Raw genomic sequence first — 17,070 nt, 5'->3', positions numbered from 1 at the left:
GGCAGTTTCTGGTGTAAATTTGGGATATTTTAGGGCAGGTTTTGGTTCAATACCTGATAAAGCAGCAGCACAGGTGTCACTGTTTGCTGTGGGCTCCCCTTTCCTGTGCAGGGGGGGCCCCTCAGGCCCCTCCCCCAGTTTGGGTCTCTTGGGGGCGCTGGGTTTGGGCTCCGGGCGCAGCTGGAAAAAAATAAATGGGGGGGAAAGGGGGGTCAGGGGGGGATTTGGGGGGGTTTTGGGGGGAATTTGGGGTTCAGGAGGAAAATTGAGGAGGAATTAGGGGGGATTTTGGGAGCCCAGAGAGAATTTTGGGGTTCAGGGAGAAAATTGAGGGGGAATTTGGGGGGGTCAGGGGGGATTTTGGGGGAATTTTTGGGGTTCAGGAGGAAAATTGAGAGGGAATTTGGGGGGGATTTTGGGGTCCAGGGGAATTTTGGGGTTCAGGGAGGGATTTGAGGGAGGGTTTGGGGGGATTTTGAGAGATTTTGGGGTCCAGAGAGGGATTTGAGGAGGGGTCAGGGGGGATTTGGAGGGGATTTTGGGGGAGATTTGGGGTCCAGGAGGAAAATTGAGAGGGAATTTGGGATGTTTGGGGGGATTTTGGGGTCCAGGGGAGTTTGAGGAGGGGATTTTGGGGGGTCAGGAGGAATTTTGGGGTTCAGGATGAAAATTGAGAGGGAATTTGGGGGGATTTTAGGGTCCAGGGGGAATTTTGGGGTTCAGGGGAAAAACTGAGAGGGAATTTGGGGGGATTTTAGGGGGAATTTTGGGGTCCAGGGGGAGTTTGAGGAGGGGATTTTGGGGGCCCAGGAGGGATTTTAGGGTTCAGGGGGAAAATTGAGGAGGAATTTGGGGGGTCCAGGGGGATTTTGGGGGGGATTTGGGGACCCAGGGGGAGCTTGAAGGGGAATTTTGAGGGTTGGGAGGGATTTTGGGATGTCAATGAGAATTTCAGGGAGGTTTTTTTGGGATTTCAGTGAATTTTTTTGGGATTTCAGTGGGAATTTTGGGATCTCAGTGAGGATTTTGGGATCTCCAAGAGATTTTTTTGGGATCTCAATGAGTTTTTTGGGATTTCAGTGAGATTTCAGTGAAGTTTTTTGGGATTTCAGTGAATTTTTTTGGGATCACAGTGAGTATTTGGGGATTTCAGTGAGATTTTTTTTAGATCTCAGTGAGGATTTTGGGATTTCAATGAAGTTTTTTGGAATCTCAGTGAATTTTTTGGGATCTCAGTGAGATCTCAGTGAGTTTTCTTTTATCTCAGTGAGGATTTTGGGATTTCCCAGGGGATTTTTGGGATTTCCCAGGGGATTTTTGGGATTCCCAAGGGGATTTTTGGGATTTCCCAGGGGAATTTTGGGATTTCCCAGGGGAATTTTGGGATTTCCCAGGGGAATTTTGGGATTCCCAGGGGGATTTTTGGGATTTCCCAGGGGATTTTTAGGATTCCCAGGGGGATTTTTAGGATTCCCAGGGGGATTTTTGGGATTTCCAAGAGGATTTTTAGGATTCCCAAGGGGATTTTTAGGATTTCCCAGGGGATTTTTGGGATTCCCAGGGGATTTTTGGGATTTCCCAGGGGATTTTTGGGATTTCCAAGAGGATTTTTGGGATTCCCAAGGGGATTTTTGGGATTCTCGAGGGGATTTTTGGGATTCCCAAGGGGATTTTTGGGATTCCCCAGGGGATTTTTGGGATTCCCCAGGGGATTTTTAGGATTTCCAAGAGGATTTTTAGGATTTCCCAGAGGATTTTTGGGATTCCCCAGGGGATTTTTAGGATTCCCAAGAGGATTTTCGTGTCCCAGGGGTCCCCAGAGGGTTTTGGGGTGCAGGGGGGGGGTCAGGCTGACCTTGGCCCCCTCGCTGGGGGGGGAGATGTCACAGAGCAGCTGAGCCAGCAGAGCCTCACTGGGGGGGCCAGGGGTCTGCAGGACCCCCGAGGCTGCCCCAGAAACCTGGACCCAGAGCTCCAGCACCTGGTACAGACGGGTCCTGACAGCCCTGAAACCCCAAAAAAATGGGATTAGAGACCCCAAAAACCCCAAAAATCCCCCCAGAAACCCGGACCCAGAGCTCCAGCACCTGGTACAGGCAGGTCCTGACAGCCCTGAAACCCCAAAAATGGGATTAGGGACCCCAAAAACCCCAAAATCCACCCCAGAAACCCGGACCCAGAGCTCCAGCACCTGGTACAGGCGGGTCCTGACAGCCCTGGGGGGCAAAAAATGGGATTAGAGACCCCAAAAATGGGATTAGAGACCCCAAAAACCCCAAAAAATGGGATTAGAGACCCCAAAAATGGGATCAGGGACCCCAAAAATGGGATTAGAGACCCAGAAACCCGGACCCAGAGCTCCAGGACTTGGTACAGGCGGGTCCTGACAGCCCTGAAACCCCAAAAACCAAAAAAAATGGGATTAGAGACCCAAAAAATGGGATCAGAGACCCTAAAAACCCCAAAAATGGGATTAGAGACCCCAAAAAATGGGATTAGAGACCCAAACAATGGGATCAGAGACCCTAAAAACCCCAAAAATGGGATTAGAGACCCCAAAAACCCCAAAAATCCACCCAGAAACCCGGACCCAGAGCTCCAGGACCTGGTACAGGCGGGTCCTGACAGCCCTGGGGGGCAAAAAACACCAAAAAAATGGGATCAGAGACCCCAAAAACTCCAAAAATGGGATTAGAGACCCTGAAACCCGGACCCAGAGCTCCAGGACCTGGTACAGACGGGTCCTGACAGCCCTGAAACCCCAAAAACCCCAAAAAATGGGATTAGAGACCCCAAAATCCACCCCTGAAACCCAGACCCAGAGCTCGAGGACCTGGTACAGGCGGGTCCTGACAGCCCTGGGGGGCAAAAAACCCCAAAAAATGGGATTAGAGATCCCAAAAATGGGATCAGAGACCCCAAAAATGGGATTAGAGACCCCAAAAAAATGGGATTAGAGACCCTGAAACCCGGACCCAGAGCTCCAGCACCTGGTACAGACGGGTCCTGACAGCCCTGGAACCCCAAAAACCCCAAAAATGGGATTAGAGACCCCAAAAACCCCCCTGAAACCCGGACCCAGAGCTCCAGCACCTGGTACAGGCGGGTCCTCACAGCCCTGGGGGGCAAAAAACCCCAAAAAAATGGGATTAGAGACCCCAGAAATGGGATTAGAGACCCCAAAAACCCCAAAAATGGGATCAGGGACCCCAAAAACCCCAAAAATCCACACAGAAACCTGGACCCAGAGCTCCAGGACTTGGTACAGACGGGTCCTGACAGCCCTGGGGGGCAAAAAATGGGATTAGAGACCCCAGAAATGGGATTAGAGACCCCAAAAATGGGATCAGGGACCCCAAAAATGGGATCAGAGACCCCAAAAAACCCCAAATCCCCCCCTGAAACCTGGACCCAGAGCTCCAGGACCTGGTACAGGCGGGTCCTGACAGCCCTGGGGGGCAAAAAACCCCAAAAAATGGGATTAGAGACCCCAAAAAATGGGATTAGAGACCCTGAAACCCGGACCCAGAGCTCCAGGACTTGGTACAGGCGGGTCCTGACAGCCCTGAAACCCCAAAAACCCCAAAAAAATGGGATTAGAAACCCCAGAAATGGGATCAGAGACCCCAAAAACCCTAAAAACCACCCCAGAAACCCGGACCCAGAGCTCCAGCACCTGGTACAGGCGGGTCCTGACAGCCCTGGGGGGCAAAAAAACCCCAAAAATGGGATCAGAGACCCCAAAATCCACCCCAGAAACCCGGACCCAGAACTCCAGCACCTGGTACAGACGGGTCCTGACAGCCCTGAAACCCCAAAAATGGGATCAGAGACCCCAAAAACCCCAAAAACCACCCCTGAAACCCGGACCCAGAGCTCTAGGACCTGGTACAGGCGGGTCCTGACAGCCCTGGGGGGTAAAAAATGGGATTAGAGACCCCAAAAATGGGATTAGAGACCCAGAAACCGGGACCCAGAGCTCCAGCACCTGGTACAGACGGGTCCTGACAGCCCTGAAACCCCAAAAACCCAAAAAAATGGGATTAGAGACCCCAAAAATGAACTCAAAGACCCCAAAAATGGGATCAGAGACCCCAAAAACCCTAAAAACCACCCTAAAACCTGGACCCAGAGCTCCAGGACCTGGTACAGACGGGTCCTGACAGCCCTGGGGGGCAAAAAACACCAAAAAATGGGATTAGAGACCCCAAAAACGGGATCAGGGACCCCAAAAATGGGATCAGGGACCCCAAAAATGGGATTAGAGACCCTGAAACCGGGACCCAGAGCTCCAGCACCTGGTACAGGCGGGTCCTCACAGCCCTGGGGGGCAAAAAAACCCCAAAAAATGGGATTAGAGACCCCAAAAATGGGATCAGGGACCCCAGAAATGGGATTAGAGACCCCAAAAACCCCAAAAATCCACCCCAGAAACCCCCCAAAATGACATCAGGGACCCCAAAAATGAACTCAAAGACCCCAAAAATGGGATCAGGGACCGGAAAAATGACATCAAGAACCCCAAAAATGGGATTAGAGACCCCAAAAATGGGATCAGAGACCCTGAAACCCGGACCCAGAGCTCCAGCACCTGGTACAGGCGGGTCCTGACAGCCCTGGGGGGCAAAAAACCCAAAAAATGGGATTAGAGACCCCAAAAACCCCAAAAATCCACCCCAGAAACCCCCAAAAATGGGATCAGGGACCCCAAAAATGGGATTAGAGACCCCAAAAATGGGATCAGGGACCCCAAAAACCCCAAAAATCCACCCCAGAAACCCGGACCCAGAGCTCCAGGACCTGGTACAGGCGGGTCCTGACAGCCCTGAAACCCCAAAAATGGGATTAGAGATCCCAGAAATGGGATCAGGGACCCCAGAAATGGGATCAGAGACCCCAAAAACCCCAAAAATTACATCAGAGACCCCAAAAATGGGATTAGAAACCCCAGAAATGGGATCAGGGACCTCAAAAACCCCAAAAACCCACCCTGAAAACCCCAAACCCACCCCAAAAATTGAGCATTTCCAAGCTGTTTTTCCCCATTTTTGGTTTTTCTTTTCCCCAATTTTGGTTTTTTCCTTTTCCCATTTTTGGTTTTTTTCTTTCCCCATTTTTGGTTTTTTCTTTTCCCCATTTTCACTCTGTTTTTTCCCCATTTTTGGGGTTTCTTTTCCCCATTTTTGGGGTTTTTTTTTCCTATTTTGTTTTTCTCTATTTTTGTTTTTTCCCCATTTTTGGGTTTTTCTTTTCCCCATTTTGTTTTTTTCCCATTTTCCCTACTTTTCTTTTTCCCATTTTGTTTTTCCCCATTTTTGTTTGTTTTTTCCCCATTTTTCCCATTATTTTGGGTTTTTTTCCCCATTCCTCACCCATAGGGTCTCTGTTTTGTTTTCCCCATTTTTATTTTCCCCATTTTTATTTTGTTTTTTCCCATTTCTGTTAGTTTTTGTGGTTTTTTTCCCCATTTTTTCTCACCCATAGGGTCTCTGTTTTGTTTATTTTTTCCCATTTTTGTTTATTTTTTCCTCATTTTTCCCATTTTTATTTTGTTTTTCCCCATTTCTCACCCATAGGGTCTCTGTTTTGTTTTCCCCATTTTTCTCATTTTCATTTTTCCCATTTCTGTTGTTTTTTTCCCCATTTTTTCCCCATTTTTTCTCACCCAAAGGGTCTCTGTTTTATTTATTTTTCCCCATTTTTATTTTGTTTTTCCCCTTTTTTTTTATTTTTTCCCCATTTCTCACCCATAGGGTCTCTGTTTTGTTTGTTTTTTCTCTGTTTTGTTTATTTTTCCCCATTTTTATTTTGTTTGTTCCCATTTTTTGGTTTTTTTTCCCCATTTTTCCTCACCCAAAGGGTCTCTGTTTTGTTTATTTTTACCCAATTTTTGGTTTTTTTCCCCATTTTTCCTCACCCAAAGGGTCTCTGTTTTGTTTTCCCCATTTTTATTTTCCCTATTTTTATTTTGTTTTTCCCCATTATTTTGGTTTTTCCCCATTATTTTGGTTTTTCCCCCATTTTTCCTCACCCAAAGGGTCTCTGTTTTGTTTATTTTTTCCCCATTTTTATTTTGTTTTTCCCATTTCTGTTGTTTTTTTCCCCATTTTCCCCAATTTTTGTTTTTTTTCCCCATTTTTCCTCACCCAAAGGGTCTCTGTTTTGTTTATTTTTACCCAATTTTTGTTTTTTTTCCCCATTTTCTCTCACCCAAAGGGTCCCTGTTTTGTTTTCCCCATTTTTATTTTGTTTTTCCCCATTTTTCCCATTTTTTGTTTTTTTTCCCCATTTTCTCACCCACAGGGTCTCTGTTTTGTTTATTTTTCCCCATTTTTATTTTCCCCATTTTCCCCATTTTTTGGGTTTTTTTCCCCATTTTTTCTCACCTGTAGGGTCTCTGTTTTGTTTGTTTTTTTCCCATTTCTGTTTATTTTTCCCCATTTCTGTTGTTTTTCCCCCATTTTCTCACCCAAAGGGTCTCTGTTGTGTTTGTTTTTACCCATTTTTGTTGTTTTTTCCCCATTTTTCCCCATTATTTTTATTTTTTCCCATTTTCCTCACCCGTAGGGTCTCTGTTTTGTTTATTTTTCCCCATTTTTTGTTGTTTTTTCCCCATTTCTCACCCGTAGGGTCTCTGTTTTGTTTATTTTTTCCCTGTTTTGTTTATTTTTTCCCATTTTTATTTTGTTTTTTCCCATTTTTTCCCATTTTTCCCCCATTTTCTCACCCGTAGGGTCTCTCCTGCCCCGCCGGGGGGTCCCTGGGGCAGCTCCAGGAGCTCAGAACCTGCGGGAAGAGGCGGCACAGGAGGGACCCCCAGCGCACCAGGCGGGGGCCACAGCTGGAAAAATAAAAATAAACATCTGGAATCAATAAAAATCCAAAATATCCCAAAAAAAAACCAAAATCCCAAAAAAATCCCCATAAAAATCCATCCAGGAATGACCCAAATCCATCAAAATTCACCCAAAATTCACCCAAAATCCCCCCAGGAGGGACCCCCAGCCGGGGGCCACAGCTGGAAAAATAAAATTATAAACATCTGGAATTGATAAAATTAATAAAAATACAAAATATCCAAAAAAATCCCCATAAAAATCCACCCAGGAATGACCAAAATCCATCAAAATTCACCCAAAATTCATCCAAAATTCACCCAAAAATCCCCCAGGAGGGACCCCCAGCAGGGCCCACAGCTGGAATAAAAAAATTATAAACATCTGGAATTAATAAAATTAATAAAAATACAAAATATCCAAAAAAATCCCCACAAAAATCCACCCAGGAATGACCCAAATCCCCCAAAATTCACCCAAAATTCACCCAAAAATCCCCCCAGGAGGGACCCCCAGCGCACCAGGCGAGGGCCACAGCTGGAAAAATAAAATTATAAAAACATCTGGAATTAATAAAATTAATAAAAATACAAAATATTTTAAAAAATCCACAAAAATCCCCATAAAAATCCACCCAGGAACGACCAAAATTCACCCAAAATTCACCCAGGAGGGACCCCCAGCGGGGTCACAGCTGGAAAAATAAAATTATAAAAACATCTGCAATTAATAAAATTAATAAAAATACAAAATATCCAAAAAAATCCACAAAAAAAATCCCCATAAAAATCCATCCAGGAATGACCCAAATCCATCAAAATTCACCCAAAATTCCCAAAAATCCCCCAGGAGGGACCCCCAGCAGGGCCCACAGCTGGAATTATCAAAATAAAAACATCTGGAATCAATAAAAATCAAAAAAATACAAAATATTTTAAAAAATCCACAAAAATCCCCACAAAAATCCACCCAGGAATGACCCAAATCCATCAAAATTCACCCAAAATTCACCCAAAATCCCCCCAGGAGGGACCCCCAGCAGGGCCCACAGCTGGAATAAAAATATAAAAACATCTGGAATTAATAAAAATATCAAAAATCCCCAAAATAAAAAAAAATCCACAAAAATCCCCATAAAAATCCACCCAGGAATGACCCAAATCTATCAAAATTCACCCAAAAAATTCAATAAAAATTCCCAAAATCCACCTGGAATTGCCAAAAATTCCCAAAATTCCCAAAATTCCCCAAATCCCCAAAAAATTCCCACAAATTCCCCAAAAGAATCCACCCAAAAATTCCCAAAAAATTCACCAAAAATCCCCAAAATTCCTCAAAAATTTCCCAAAAAAATTCCAAAAAAATCCCCAAAAAAATCCCAAAATTTCCCAAAAATTCACCAAAAATCCCCAAAATCCATCTGGAATTCCCAAAAATTCCCCAAAAATTCCCAAAAATTCCCAAAATTCCCCAAAATCCCCAAAAGAATCCACCCAAAAAATCCAAAAAATTCCCAAAAATTCCCCAAAATCCATCTGGAATTCCCCAAAAATTCCCAAAAAAAATCCAAAAAAATCCCAAAAATCCCCCAAAATTCCCAAAAATTCCCCAAAATCCATCTGGAATTCTCAAAAATTCCCAAAAATTCCCCAAATTCCCCAAATCCCCCAAATCCCAAAAAAAATCCATTCAAAAATTCCCAAAAAATCCCAAAAAAAATCCCTGAAATTCCCCAAAATCCATCTGGAATTCCCAAAAATTCCCCAAAAATTTCCAAAAAATTCCCCAAAAATTTCCAAGAATTCCCCAAAATCCATCTGGAATTCCCAAAAATTCCCAAAAAAATTCCAAAAAAATTCCCCAAAATTCCCCCAGACCCCAAAATCCCAAAAAATCCCCTCAGAAAAATACAAAAAATTCCCCAAAACTTCCCTAAAATCCCAGTTCCTCCCAGTATAACCCAGTATAACCCAGTATATCCCAGTATATCCCAGTCCATCCCAGTATAACCCAGTATAACCCAGTATAACCCAGTATATCCCAGTATAACCCAGTCCCATCCCAGTATAACCCAGTCCCATCCCAGTATATCCCAGTTCCTCCCAATATATCCCAGTATAACCCAGTAAAACCCAGTAAAACCCAGTATAACCCAGTATATCCCAGTATATCCCAGTATAACCCAGTATATCCCAGTATAACCCAGTTCAAACCAGTATATCCCAGTATAACCCAGTATATCCCAGTATAACCCAGTATAACCCTGTATAACCCAGTATAACCCAGTATAACCCAGTATATCCCAGTATAACCCAGTATAAACCAGTATAAACCAGTCCCAGTTCCATCCCAGTCCATCCCAGTTCCATCCCAGTCCCTCCCAGTTCCATCCCAGTCCCTCCCAGTTCCATCCCAGTCCATCCCAGTCCCTCCCAGTTTGTCCCAGTCCCTCCCAGTCCCTCCCAGTCCCCTCCCAGTCCCCTCCCAGTTTGTCCCAGTTCCCTCCCAGTCCCTCCCAGTTTGTCCCAGTTTGTCCCAGTTGCTCACGCCAGCACCAGCGCCCCCAGCACGTCCAGCACGTCCAGGTGCAGCTGGGGCAGGACCAGCCCCCGCAGGGGCCCCTCCCCGAACCAGCTCTGGGGAACACAAACCAGTATAAACCAGCATAAACCAGTATAAACCAGTACAGACCAGTATAGACCAGTATGGACCACTATGGACCAGTACAAACCAGTTCAAACTGGTCCAGGTGCGCCTGGGGCAGGACCAGCCCCCGCAGGGGCCCCTCCCCGAACCAGCTCTGGGGAGGAGAAACCAGTATAAACCAGTATGGACCAGTATGGACCAGTATGGACCAGTATGGACCAGTATGGACCACAATAAACCAGTATGGACCCAAACAAACCAGTACAAACCAGTTCAAACTGGTCTGGGTGCACCTGGGGCAGGATCAGCCCCCGCAGGGGCCCCTCCCCGAACCAGCTCTGAGGGAAAACAAACCAGTATAAACCAGTATAGACCAGTATAGACCAGTATGGACCACTATGGACCAGTACAAACCAGTTCAAACTGGTCTGGGTGCACCTGGGGCAGGATCAGCCCCCGCAGGGGCCCCTCCCCGAACCAGCTCTGGGGGAAACAAACCAGTATAAACCAGTATAAACCAGTATGGACCAGTATAGACCAGTATAAACCAGTATGGACCAGTATAAACCAGTATGGACCAGTATAAACCAGTACAGGCTAGTAAGGACCAGTATAAACCAGTACAGACTAGTACAAGCCAGTACACACCAATACAAACCAGTACGGACCAGTATGGACCAGTAAAGACCAGTAAGGACCAGTACGGACCAACAAGGACCAGTATGGACCAGTACAGACCAGTAAGGACCAGCACAAGCCAGTACAGACCAATACAGACCAGTATAAACCAGTACAGACCAGTACACACCAGTATGGACCAGTACACACCAGTACAAACCAGTACAGACCAGTATGGGTTAATACAAACCAGTAAGGACCAGTACAGATGAGTACAGACCAATATAAACCAGTACAAACCAGTACACACCAGTACAGACCAGTACACACCAGTCCAAATGGAAATAAACCAGTTTAAAATGGGAGGAACTGGTTTGAACTGGGAGTTTGGTGATTTTGGGGCGATTTTTGGGGTAATTTTGGTGTTTTTGGTGATTTTTGGTTATTTTTTGGGTGATTTTGGGGTTTTTTTGGGGTGATTTTGGTGATTTTTGGGTAATTTTGGGTTATTTTGGGGTAATTTTTGGTGTTTTTGGGGTGATTTTTGGGGTGATTTTGGGTTTTTTTGGGGTAATTTTGGTGATTTTTGGGGGTTTTTTGGGGTAATTTTGGTGATTTTGGTGGTTTTGGGGTGATTTTGGGGTAATTTTTGGTGTTTTTGGTGATTTTTGGACTCACCAGGTTCTTGGTGGTGACGTTGAGGGCGCGGCAAACGAGATCCAGAATGTCCTGAACTGGGACGGTCACTGGGGCCACGAAATCCTTACTGGGAATGGAAATCTGTTACTGGGAGGGACTGGGAGGGGACTGGGGCCACAAAATCCTTACTGGGAGAGACTGGGAGTCACTGGGGGGGAACTGGGGCCACGAAATCCTTACTGGGAACAGGAAAATTGTTACTGGGATGGACTGGGGGGGACTGGGAGTCACTGGGGGGGAACTGGGACGGTCACTGGGGCCACAAAATCCTTACTGGGAGAGACTGGGAGTCACTGGGGGGGACTGGGACGGTCACTGGGGCCACAAAATCCTTACTGGGAGAGACTGGGGGTTACTGGGATGGACTGGGACAGGACTGGGGGGGAACTGGGGGGACTGGGAGGGAACTGGGATGGACTGGGAGGGAACTGGGAGGAACTGGGGCCACAAAATCCTTACTGGGAATGGAAATGTGTTACTGGGAGGGACTGGGACGGTGACTGGGGCCACAAAATCCTTACTGGGAGAGACTGGGAGTCACTGGGAGAGACTGGGATAAACTGGGAGTCACTGGGGGGGACTGGGATAAACTGGGAGTCACTGGGGGGGACTGGGAGGGACTGGGAGGGAACTGGGGCCACAAAATCCTTACTGGGAATGGAAATGTGTTACTGGGATGGACTGGGGGGGGACTGGGACCACAAAATCCTTACTGGGAGAGACTGGGGGTTACTGGGAGGGACTGGGGGTTACTGGGAGGGACTGGGGGGAACTGGGAGGGACTGGGAGGGGACTGGGGCCACGAAATCCTTACTGGGATAAACTGGGAGTCACTGGGAGGGACTGGGAGGAGTTTTGGGGTTCCCAGGGAGGATTTTGGGGAGGATTTTGGGGATTTTTGGGAGAATTTCTGGGATTTTGGGGTGGATTTGGGGAGAATTTTTGGGATTTTGGGGTGGATTCCGATGGAGATTTCGGGGTTTTTTAGGATTTTGGGGTGGATTTGGGGTGAATTTGGAGATTTTGGGGTGAATTTTTAGGATTTTGGGGCTGGGATTTTGGGGTGGATTTTGAGGTGAATTTTTAGGATTTTGGGGCTGGGATTTTGGGGAGGGTTTGAAGTGAATTTCTGGGATTTTGGGGTGAATTTTTAGGATTTTGGGGTGGATTCTGATGGGGATTTTGGGTTGTTTTGGGATTTTGGGGTGGGTTTTGGGGTGAATTTCTGGGATTTTGGGGTGAATTTGAGGAGAATTTTTGGGATTTTGGGGTGGAATCTGATGGGGATTTTTGGGACTGGGATTTTGGGGTGGATTTTGGGGTGGATTTTGGGGTGGATTTCTGGGATTTTGGGGTGGATTTTTGGGGTTTTGGGATTTTGGGGTGAATTCTGATGGGGATTTTGGGGTTTTTTTGGGATTTTGGGGTGGGTTTGGGTTGAATTTCTGGGATTTTGGGGTGAGTTTGAGGTGAATTTTTGGGATTTTGGGGTGGATTTTGGTGGGGATTTCTGGGTTTTTTGGGGTGGGTTTGGGGTTAATTTTGGGATTTTGGGGCTGGGATTTTGGGGTGGGTTTGGGTTGAATTTCTGGGATTTTGGGGTGGATTTTTGGGGTTTTGGGATTTTGGGGTTGGATTCTGATGGGGAGTTTTGGGGCTGGGATTTTGGGGTGGATCTCTGGGATTTTGGGTTTTTTTTGGATTTTGGGGTGGATTTTAGGATTTTGGGGCAGTTTTTGGGCTCTGTACCTGAGCAGCAGGCGGAGCACCCGGCAGAGCCCCGAGAACCTCGAGTGCAGCGTCAGGAAATCCCCGGAGTCGCCGTCCTGGGGAGGGGGCAGCAGCAGGGGGACACCAGGGCCCTCGTAGGGGAGGGGATCTGGGACAAAAAACACCAAAATACACCCTAAATCATCCCAAAATCATCTAAAAATCATCTAAAAATCACCCCAAAATCAGCAGGGTCAGGGGGACCCCAGGGCCCTCATAGGGCAGGGATCTGGGAGAAAAAATATCCAAAGTAATCCAAAAATAATCTAAAAATAATCCAAAAATAATCCAAAAATAATCCAAAAATAATCCAAAAATAATCCAAAAATAATCCAAAAATAATCCAAAAATAATCCAAAAATAATCCAAAAATCAGCAGCAGGAGAGAAACCCCAGGGCCTTCATAGGGGAAGGGATCTGCAGCCAAAAATACCAAAAATTATCCCAAAATAATCCAAAAATCACCCCAAAATCAGCAGGGTCAGGGGGACCCCAGGGCCCTCGTAGGGGAGGGGATCTGGGAGAAAAATATCCAAAATATTAACCAAAATAATCCAAAATCATCCCAAAATCACAACAAAATCAGCAGCAGCAGGGGTACTGCAGCACCCTCATAGGGGAGGGGATCTGGGAGAAAGAATACCCAAAATCATCTCAAAATAACCCAAAATATATCCCAAAAATCATCCCAAAATCAGCAGCAGCCGGGGCACCCCAGGGCCTTCATAGGGGAGGGGATCTGGGACCGAAAAATCAAAAATTTACCCCAAAAATACCCAAATCCACCCCAAAACTCATCCTAGAAACCCCAAATTCATCCTAAAACCTCCCAAATTCATTTTAAATCCCCTATAAACCATCCCAAACCCCCATAAATCCCCCAGAAATCCCCTATAAATCATCCCAAACCCTCATAAATCCCCTACAAACCATCCCAAACCCCAATAAATCCCCCATGAATCCCCTATAAATCCCCCATAAACCACCCCAAACCCCCATAAATCCCCCATAAATCCCCAATAAACCATCCCAAATCCCCCATAAATCCCATTACCTGTCTCACACCCCTCAAACAGAGCCCCCAGCAGCCCGTGCAGCGTGGCCAGCACATCCCAAACCCCCATAAACCCCCCATAAACCACCCCAAATCCCCATAAACCCCCCATAAACCATCCCAAACCCCCATAAACCATCTCAAATCCCCCATAAATCCCCCATAAACAATCCCAAATCCCCCCATAAATCCCATTACCTGTCTCACACCCCTCAAACAAGGCCCCCAGGAGCCCGTGCAGCATGGCCAGCACTCCCCAAACCCCCAGAAATCCCCCATAAACCATCCCAAACCCCTATAAATCATCTCAAATCCCCCAGAAATCCCCCATAAATCCCCAATAAACAATCCCAAATCCCCAATAAACAATCCCAAACCCCATTACCTGTCTCACAGCCCTCAAACAGAGCCCCCAGGAGCCCGTGCAGTGTGGCCAGCACACCCCAAACCCCCAGAAATCCCCTATAAATCCCCCATAAACCATCCCAAATCCCCTATAAACCATCCCAAATCCCATTACCTGTCTCACAGCCCTCAAACAAAGCCCCCAACAGCCCGTGCAGCGTGGTCAGCACACCCCAAACCCCCAGAAATCCCCCATAAACCCCCATAAATCCCCTATAAACCATCTCAAACCCCCATAAATCCCCCATAAACCATCCCAAACCCCCAGAAATCCCCCAGAAACCCCATTACCTGTCTCACAGCCCTCAAACAAGGCCCCCAGGAGCCCGTGCAGCGTGGCCAGCACACCCCAAACCCCCAGAAATCCCCTATAAACCACCCCAAACCCCCATAACCCACCCCAAACCCCCAGAAATCCCCTATAAATCTCCCATAAATCCCATTACCTGTCTCACACCCCTCAAACAGAGCCCCCAGCAGCCCGTGCAGTGTGGCCAGCACACCCCAAACCCCCAGAAATCCCCCATAAACCACCCCAAACCCCCAGAAATCCCCTATAAACCATCCCAATCCCCCATAAATCCCCTATAAATCCCCTATAAACAATCCCAGACCCCATTACCTGTCTCACAGCCCTCGAACAAGGCCCCCAGGAGCCCGTGCAGCGTGGCCAGCACCCCCCAAACCCCCAGAAATCCCCCATAAATCGCCTATAAATTATCTCAGACCCCCATAAACCATCCCAAATCCCCAATAAACAATCCCAAACCCCATTACCTGTCTCACACCCCTCGAACAGAGCCCCCAGGAGCCCGTGCAGCGTGGCCAGCACCCCCTGCAGCTGCTGGTGCCAGCACTCCGTGTGCCGCAGCCCCTGCGAGAACCCCCGGCCCAGGGAGGGCAGCAGGGCGTAGCACTCACAGGCCAGCTGGGAAACAGCAAAAAAAGGGTTAAAAACATTAAAAATAACCCTAAAAACAGAATCAGCAGCCCCAAAAACCCCCAGGAATGGGTCTGAGACCCCAGAACAGCCCCAGAACCCCCAGCCCAGGGAGGGCAGCAGGGCACAGCACTCACAGGCCAACTAAAAAATATAAAATAAACAATTAAACATTGTAAAAACGGGGTCAGGAACCCCAAATTCTGATCCAGCAACCCCAAAAACCCCCAGGAATGGATCTGACTCCCCAGAACCCCCAGCCCAGGGAGGGCAGCAGGGCATAACATTCACAGGCCAGCTAAAAAATATAAAATAAACAATTAAACATTGTAAAAACGGGGTCAGGAACCCCAAATTCTGATCCAGCAACCCCAAAAACCCCCAGGAATGGATCTGAGACCCCAGAACCCCCGGCCCAGGGAGGGCAGCAGGGCACAGCACTCACAGGCCAGCTAAAAATACAAAATAAAGGGTTAAAAACCCTAAAAATGGGGTTTAAAACCACAAAAATTGGGGTCAGGAACCCCAAAAACCCCAAAATCGGGGGTAGGACCCTAAAAAATGGCCCCAAAATCTCCTAAACCCACCCCAAAACGCCCCAAGGATCCCCCAAAAAAACCAAACCCCCACAAGAAAACCCAAAACTCCCCCAAAAAAACCCAAAATCCCCTCAAGGCCCCCAAAAAAATCCAAACCCCCCCCAAAAAAAACCCCAAAATCCCCTCAAGACCCCCCAAAAACCCCAAAATCCTCTCAGGACCCCCCAAAAAAACCCCAAACCCCCCCAAAAAAATCCAAACCCTCCAAAAAACCCCAAAACTCTCCCCCAAAAAACCCAAGATTGCCCTGAAAAAAAACCCCAAAATCCTCTCAAGACCCCCCAAAAACCCCAAACCCCCTTAAAAAAAATCCCAAAATTCACTCAGGACCCCCCAAAAAAACCCCAACCTCCCAAAAAAATCCAAACCCCCCAAAAAACCCCAAAACTCTCCCCAAAAAAACCCAAAATTGCCCTGAAAAAAACCCCAAAATCCTCTCAAGACCCCCCCAAAAAACCCCAAACTCCCCCTCAAAAAACCCCAAAATCCTCTCAGGACCCCCCAAAAAAACCCCAACCTCCCAAAAAAATCCAAACCCCCTTAAAAAAATCCCAAAACTCTCCCCAAAAAACCCCAAAATTCCCTCAAGACCCCCCCAAAAAAATCCCAAACCCCACCAAAAAACCCCAAACCCCCTTAAAAAAAATCCCAAAATTCACTCAAGACCCCCCCAAAAAACCCCAAAGTCCCTTAAAAAAAATCCCAAAATCCCCTCAAGACCCCCCCAAAAACCCCAAAATCCCCCCCAAAAAATCCAAACCCCCCAAAAAACCCCAAAACTCTCCCAAAAAAAACCCATAAAAATCCCAAAATCCCCTCAAGACCCCCCCCAAAAAACCCAAAACCCCCCAAAAAAACCCCAAAATCCCCCCAAAAAATCCCAAAATCCCCTCAGGACCCCCCAAACCCACCCCCAAATCCCCTCAGGACCCCCCCAAATCCCCTCAGGACCCCCCAAAAAACCCCAAAATCCCCTCAGGAGCCCCCAAAATCCCCCCCAAACCCCCCCCAGCCCCCTCCCCACCTGCTGCAGCCGGGGGCTGTCGCTGTCGATGCGGGACAGGAAATGCGCGGCCAGCTTGCCCTGAATTGGGGAGGGGGCTCACGGTTATTTGGGGAGGGGGCTCAGCCTGGGGGGTCCTGAACTGGGGAGGGGGCTCAGGAACCCCCCAGGGTTGTTTGGGGATTTGGGGAGGGGGCTCAGGGACCCCCTGGCGGCTGTTTGGGGGGGCCTGGGCTCGGGACCCCTCCCCAAATGGGGCCTGAATTGGGGAGGGGGCTCAGGGACCCTGGGGTTGTTTGGGGAGGGGGCTCAGGGACCCCCCAGGGCTCAGTTTGGGGATTTGGGGAGGGGGCTCAAGGACCCCCAGGGGTTATTTGGGGAGGGGTCTCAGTCTGGGGAGGGGATTCAGTTTGGGGAGGGGTCTCAGGGACCCCCCAAGTGTTATTTGGGAAGGGGTCTCTATTTGTGGAGGAGACTCTGTTAATTTGGGGAGGGGTCTC

At 47.7% G+C, this 17,070-nt stretch overlaps 1 protein-coding gene across 1 annotated transcript in view; it reads right to left on the bottom strand.

Annotated features, from left to right (window-relative positions):
* The window catches only part of PELP1 (proline, glutamate and leucine rich protein 1), a 32,198-nt gene that overhangs the window by 9,009 nt on the left and 6,119 nt on the right, over positions 1 to 17,070 (bottom strand). The window contains exons 6-13 of the mRNA XM_033084260.2: positions 16,592 to 16,651; positions 14,806 to 14,956; positions 12,549 to 12,678; positions 10,779 to 10,866; positions 9,384 to 9,472; positions 6,728 to 6,841; positions 1,856 to 2,006; positions 54 to 180 (exon numbers count right to left, since the gene is read on the bottom strand). Of these exons, the coding sequence (XP_032940151.1) occupies positions 54 to 180; positions 1,856 to 2,006; positions 6,728 to 6,841; positions 9,384 to 9,472; positions 10,779 to 10,866; positions 12,549 to 12,678; positions 14,806 to 14,956; positions 16,592 to 16,651 (910 nt within the window). The remainder of the gene's footprint in view (positions 1 to 53; positions 181 to 1,855; positions 2,007 to 6,727; positions 6,842 to 9,383; positions 9,473 to 10,778; positions 10,867 to 12,548; positions 12,679 to 14,805; positions 14,957 to 16,591; positions 16,652 to 17,070) is intronic.

The sequence above is a fragment of the Catharus ustulatus genome, chromosome 37, assembly GCF_009819885.2.
Source record: "Catharus ustulatus isolate bCatUst1 chromosome 37, bCatUst1.pri.v2, whole genome shotgun sequence".
In the NCBI taxonomy this organism is placed as follows: domain Eukaryota; kingdom Metazoa; phylum Chordata; class Aves; order Passeriformes; family Turdidae; genus Catharus; species Catharus ustulatus.
This window is presented reverse-complemented; position numbering and strand designations above follow the sequence as displayed.